The sequence below is a fragment of the Crocuta crocuta genome, unplaced genomic scaffold, assembly GCF_008692635.1.
Source record: "Crocuta crocuta isolate KB4526 unplaced genomic scaffold, BGI_CrCroc_1.0 scaffold56, whole genome shotgun sequence".
Lineage (NCBI taxonomy): Eukaryota > Metazoa > Chordata > Mammalia > Carnivora > Hyaenidae > Crocuta > Crocuta crocuta.
Window position 1 is genome coordinate 7,502,786 of NW_027531334.1, and position 6,459 is coordinate 7,509,244.

Below are 6,459 nucleotides of genomic sequence, written 5' to 3' on the forward strand. Positions count from 1 at the left end.
GCAGCAGAATGGAGGCGTGTGCCAAATGGAGAATGGAAGGCATTCTGGAGAGGAGGCAGCCTTGAGTCAACTTACAAGAAACTAATAGCTAATGTGTTAGGGATGTACTTGAGGTGTGTCCACTTAAAACTGTTCTGTTTGGGGGTGCCTGGGTGGCTCAGTTAAGCGTCCAACTTCAGCTCAGATCATGATCTCACGGTTCATGGGTTTGGGCCCGCGTCGGGCTCTGTGCTGACAGCTAGTTCAGAGCCTGGAGCCTGTTTCAGATTCTGTGTCTCCCTCTCTCATCCTCCCCTGCTCATGCTCTCTCTCTCTCTCACAGAAATAAAACATTAAAAAAAAAAACTGTTCTGTTGGGAAGAATATACAAAAGTTGGGGAACAGAGACAAGATAGTCCAATGACCACAGAATGATCAATGGAAAAAAGGCCATTAATTAGTCCTATCAAAGCAGGGAGGGCAGACGCCTGGGTGTCTCAGTCAGCTAAGCACCAATTTTGGCTCAGGTAATGATCTCATAGTTCATGGGTTTGAGCCCTGTGTAGGGCTCTGTGCTGACAGTGCAGAGCCTGCTTCAGATCCTCTGTTTCTCTCTCTCTGTCCCTCTTCACATTCTCTCCCTCAAAAATTAAAAACAAAAAAAATTTTTTTAAAAAGGAGGGCGGTAGGTGGTAGGAGTGATACTGCTTCATCAATAAAATCAGCTTTTCCATTCAGTTAAGAAACATTCATACTAATGGAAAATCAGATAGTAATCAGATACTATCAGAAAGGTGCCTATAATTTGTGACTTTTTCAGATAATCTGAAAAATCAAAAGAAAATCATGAAAATGCGAATTTTAACTCATAAGGTTCCTTGGGACTTGTTTTCCCTTGTCTTTTTTCAACTAGAATAATCATCTGTGTGTTTTTGGGGGGAGGTCTATAAGATTAGAACTGCAAATACTAAGTGAATTTTTCTTGGCAACAAATAGCATATTTTCTGTGATAAACAAGGTTAAAAATGCCTATTTAGAAATCTCAGAGAAGACTGATAGGTACTGGCACTTCTCACTGCTCATCCACTATGTTGATATGTTCTAAACAAAGCAGACCCAGATAGTCTAATTCTGAAAGGCCTATGTGTGTAGGGGGTGTCAGGGGGTGGGGAGGGCAGGAAGGACCAGAGGTTCAGGACCAAAGATTTAAGCCTATAGAAAAACCACACTCCCAGTTACTTACATGTGACTTTCTTAGAAATTACCAAAACAAAAACAACCAATACACCAATCTCTTTTCAGAGGTAGGTTTTCAAAATATTGTTTCACTTTTCTTGTTCCTAGAGAAGACTGGTAAAAACACCTCTCTCACGGCGTCAGCAGTTTCTAATGGAAGCATCAGAGACCTCTCTGCTGAGAGTCTTAATTCCTGCCTCATTCCCCCAGGACCCCATACTGTCTGCAGCAAGACCCGCTCCTCTCTCAGTGAGCAGACCCACAGGGCACGGTAGTTCTAGAAGATACAGAGCATTGGTCCTGACATTCAGTGGTCACTTTTTAAGGAAATTCTGCATTTGAAAATATCATTTGATGATGATGAATATGAGAATTTTTATGTTATTATTTATAAGTAGAGTTTGTAAGCAAAACTAATCTGAGCTACTTTGCACTTATACAATATTAGAAAAATACATAAAATTATAAAAATATCATCTTAAAGTAAATAATCTTGAGGAATTTAGCAAATTCCAGTCTCCCCTTTGTGATGACCTAGAGCCTTAGAATTACCAGATTTGAAAGCACTGTAACTTCCAAGGAAAAAAATACATTATTCCACTAACTGAACTGCAAATACTTATGAATAAACCAAATACAATACTTCCGATGCATGAAATTTGCATACCTTTAAACACACTTATGAAAAAAAAGGAAAATGTAAAAATGTACTTATTTCTATTCAATATATTCTTTTCAAATTGGGCTAATAAGAAATCTCAGGATTTTTAAAACAGTTCAACTGAATATGCAGATACTTTCCTCACCAATATAAAGTACTGAATCTCCTAAGTAACAAAATGTTTTATATTAAGATTGGTATTAAGAGCATTTGGAATAACATTAAAAATGAAGTAATTCTTAACGATTTTATCTTGATGTATATGCTATTGCTTGATCCTGCATTTTAACACATAATGAACGACTGAGTGACTGAGTATTCTCTGCAGCAGATGAGCCTATCTAACATTTTTATCTTCGAGCAACAGAACATGGTTTTAACACAAATGGTTAGATGAGGTAGAAACATAATTTTATTTTACTTTATACTTTTGAGCTATCATATTATTTTATAAATATATAAACATAACCTTTAGAAATATTAAAGTATATATGGTAGGCAAAATGTAAAGATGCTTACGTAACATTGTAAACCTCAGATGGAAAAAGGCGTCCTGGCAATATTAAAGGATTTACGATGCCACACTACCAATACATGGCGGGCCTCAATTTAAACTGAAGCCTACCTCTCGAATCTACATAGTTTGTACTATACCTAAAATGTGAATGGCACAGTCACTCACACAACTGAGTTAACAGCAGGAACCCTGTGGTATGCTGGGATTCCGTGCTCTCACGTGCTCGCTAAGACGGTAGCAAGTACAGAATGAGTGAATACTCCAGGAGAAGCAGTTAGTGATTTATGTTTACCTTGGAAAACCTACCACACTTGGGGTTTATGCAGTGTGCTGACTGCATTCACGGGCACTTACCTAAGGAGAGAATCTTCCTTTGGCTTGGTCTTCTTGAACTTCTTGCTCCCGCTGGTCCCACTCTGATTAAACGTCCAGCTTTCTTCATTCCAACACCCTTCGTGGTCCGAGGAGTTTCCTTTTCCTGAGCTTCGTTTCCCTAAGGGAATTTGAGAGAAAGAATGTGCTTGGTATCCTGGGACGAGGTTGCTTCACAAGTGATTTGTTGACCCCTTAGGTATCTTTTGCATGATGCAATTTTAACTATTTCAATTTCAGAGTCCTCTAAGCGATTCATGATGGACAACCCTTAATAACACAACATGCAAAAGTGTACAGCTATGGGATAAGTTTTCTTATAACTCAACATACAGTATACTGTATATACTGTGTGACTCAAGAGGCAGACTGACTACTACCACCTTTTCCATTAGAGAATCAGACTAAGGTGTAGAAGCCTTTTGCTGGTGGGCACTATTAATTCGAATTTCCCCTGGATTTACTGGAATGATATCCCTGTATTCCCAAGAATCTTCATTCAGGGCTTGTTAGACCCATTTCTCAGACATCTCCAAACTGGAATTTAGCGTGGCAAGAGGTAGTCCCCTAGCTAGATGCTGTATTTTAAAACAGATGAATTTATATAAAACACTCTGTGAAATAAAGATATACACATTAACTGGTTTAATGTTTTAAAGAGCCCTTCCCTTCAACTATAGTTTTGAATACCTAATGGAGAGGGCTAGACAGATGATTTGCTTTTGGAGCCTATAGATCAACATTCTGCCCAATACATTTGCTTGATTTGGGATATTCTTTCCTTCAGTTTAAAACTCTAAGAGCTTTAAACATGTAGTATTGATCTTTCAATACAAGACGCCAGCCCATACCAGTTTAAAAAAAAAAGAAAGGTTTAATTATTTGAATACATAACCTGAGACTTACCTACAAAACGAATACAAAATCTCCTTGACAGTGCTAGAAAACATGTAGGTAAAATGACACATATATATGGTCTATAAACAATAAAGAACTGTACAAATATATTGTTTGATGCCACACTGATCTTTATGGTGGCTCTTCTCCATGAGTCTAAAGGGGAAAATTGCTAGATTTCCATATTTTTTTCAGATGTGTAGGAGTTACTTACCTCTGTCAACATTAGCTCGCAGAGAGGTGAGCATGCCTTCAGACACCAGGGTTTTATAAAGAGCACCTTTGCAAGACCTCTCAGATTTCCGGGAGCCACAAGTCTCTATTTTTCTGTGACAGTCACTTTCCTCAGGCTTGGCCTGTCCCGATAGGCTGGGCGGTAACACATCCTCTGTGGGGGTCAATGGTTCTGCTTTTATACCCTCTGGCACCTCACTAGAAATGTTCTTGCTGGCAGAAATATTAATGAAATCTGGAGGTCTTGACTCTTTGGTGGTGTCTGAGGATTTCTCCTTTGACATTTTCTTCTCTCTTGATTTCACTTTTTTCTTTGGTGGCTTGGCATCCAAAATGCTTCCCTTGCCACTTGAAGATGTGCGGACCTTCTTGCGAGGGGTTTCTCCAAGTTTCTCGATGCCCCAGTCTCCCTTTGCAACAGCTTCAATGGTGTATATAACACTCTCAATGTCAGACTCTGAAGACTGCCTCTTTTTGCAAGCCTTCTTGGGTGTGGATTTATCATTTCCATGTCGATCCATTTTACTTTTTTTCTTCTTCTTTTTTAGCTTCTCTGGTTTGTTTAATGCTGTGGGATCCTCAATGATCATAATTCCATGAGGATGACACATATGATCCTTTCTACTGGGAACATCACTTATTATTATCTTGCTACTGGCAGAATAAGAAAAATCTGGGAAGTGACTACATTTTTGATCTTCTTCTAGTTCTTCCTTTTTAATTTCTTTGGGATCTTCCATTTTTATATCCATTGTCTCATCCATTTGTAGCTCCTCAAAATTTCTTAGTTCCTTAGAATCTCTTATATTTTCCTTAGCTGATTTTTCAAATTCTGCTTCCTTCTGTGACCTGGCTTCATCTGTTTTCTCCATTTTTACTTCTCTTTGTTCCTTTCCCTTCTCCAATTCTTTAATTCTTCCACCTTCTGATTCTTTTGCCTTCATTAGTTTTGAGTCCTCCATTTTAACCCCCTCTGATGCCAGACACATCTAAACGGTTCAAAGAAAAATGGGAAAATGACAAAAAATATTCTTATTATCCTACATTTGAAATTAGCTTAAACTATCAAAGTCTATTCCTCTTAAAAAGTAATCAAAACAAACTTTACAATAATCAGTCCACTTTTGCCAAACTAATTTAAATGACTCAAATTTTTAAAAGGCTGTAGGCATTATGATACATTCATTAAACTTTAGACAAGCACAAACCCAAATTCTCATTTTCCAGTTTCATCAGAAGCTTTTTCTATGAAAACACAAATTTAGTAGAAAGAAGATGTGCTCTAGAGTTGAAAGACCTGAGTTTGAGTCTTAGTTTTGCTACTTGCTAACTCTGTGGCCTAAAATGAGACATTTCACTGCTCACTGCTAGGCTGTCTTTGTAAAATAAAAAGGTTGGCAGGAACAGTTGTCTCACAGGATTCTGTGAGGTTTAAGTGAGATGATATACTGATGGCAATACTGACTAAATAATCCCCAGACTGTTTAGATGTTTACCTTTTCATTTTTCTTGGGGAAATGAGAAAAATAGCAATATTTTGTACCTATCCACTTGAAATTAGAAATGAGTAGATGATTTGTTAAATAACTACAGAAGATTCTGATTAATAAAAAAAGCGTTACAGGCCTCAGATGCTGACAGATAATCTGAGGATCACAAAAGTAGTGAAAACTAAGTGGTGGTTTTTTTTGTTTTAACTAATTTGATGGCAGACTTGATCTAATCTGAACTTACTGGCCTGCAAATTCTGACCAGAACTAATGTGAAATTGCTTAACATCTTAATTCACACTTAACGTGACTATTCATATGCTTTTGCTATCAGCATCTTCATGCATTTGCATTATGCCTTGTGGGAATTAACTGCATAGCATAAGATGCATGTACTATATCATTTTTCTGAAATCTGAAAAATTCTGAATACCAAAACACATCTGGCAGCAATCTGGTTATGTTTTAAAACTCCCCCAATTTCACACATAGGACCTTACACGAAACACTTGCCATCTTCCTCTCCGGCTCCTAGGTACCTCGAAAATTCCATCTAAAGCTATTTTCTGAAAGGGGAAATTGCTGCTTATTGTAGAATTTATTTTCAATATGTGGACTTTCATTCATAATCATTTCCTGAAAGGCTCTCAAGTGCCAGGCCCCATGGGAGGACCCCAAAGATCATTCTCTGGGCTGAGACTTAGTTTGGGGGGACACGGTTAAAGCATCAAGAAAGTTGGAATGATCGGTCAATATGGGACCTGTTAGTGTTGCTTCTCTCAGGAAAATGGTAAAGCACATTGAAATGAGCCAGCGTGCTGAGTATGCTTGCTCCTTCTGTAGCAAAATCAAGATGAAAAGAGGAGCTGTGGAGACCTGGCACTGTCATACTGGTGTGAAAACGGCTGCGGACATGCTTAGACCTACGGTAGCCCTTCTGCAGCCACAGTAAGGCCTGCCACCAGATGCCTGAAGGAGATGAAAGACCAGCAGCAGAAGCTCCACCAGAGTAAATGCCTTGATTTATGTAACCAAAAAAAAAAAAAAAAAAAAAAAAAAAAAAAAAAAAAAAA

The 6,459-nt window shown here is 38.1% G+C and overlaps 1 protein-coding gene across 6 annotated transcripts in view; it reads right to left on the reverse strand.

Annotated features, from left to right (window-relative positions):
- Window positions 1-6,459, reverse strand: part of BBX (BBX high mobility group box domain containing) — a 275,195-nt gene that overhangs the window by 30,886 nt on the left and 237,850 nt on the right. For all 6 annotated transcript variants that reach the window (XM_077771915.1, XM_077771914.1, XM_077771910.1 and 3 more), the window contains 2 exons: window positions 3,877-4,885; window positions 2,748-2,886 (listed from right to left, as the gene is read on the reverse strand). In XM_077771915.1, the coding sequence (XP_077628041.1) occupies window positions 2,748-2,886; window positions 3,877-4,885 (1,148 nt within the window). The remainder of the gene's footprint in view (window positions 1-2,747; window positions 2,887-3,876; window positions 4,886-6,459) is intronic.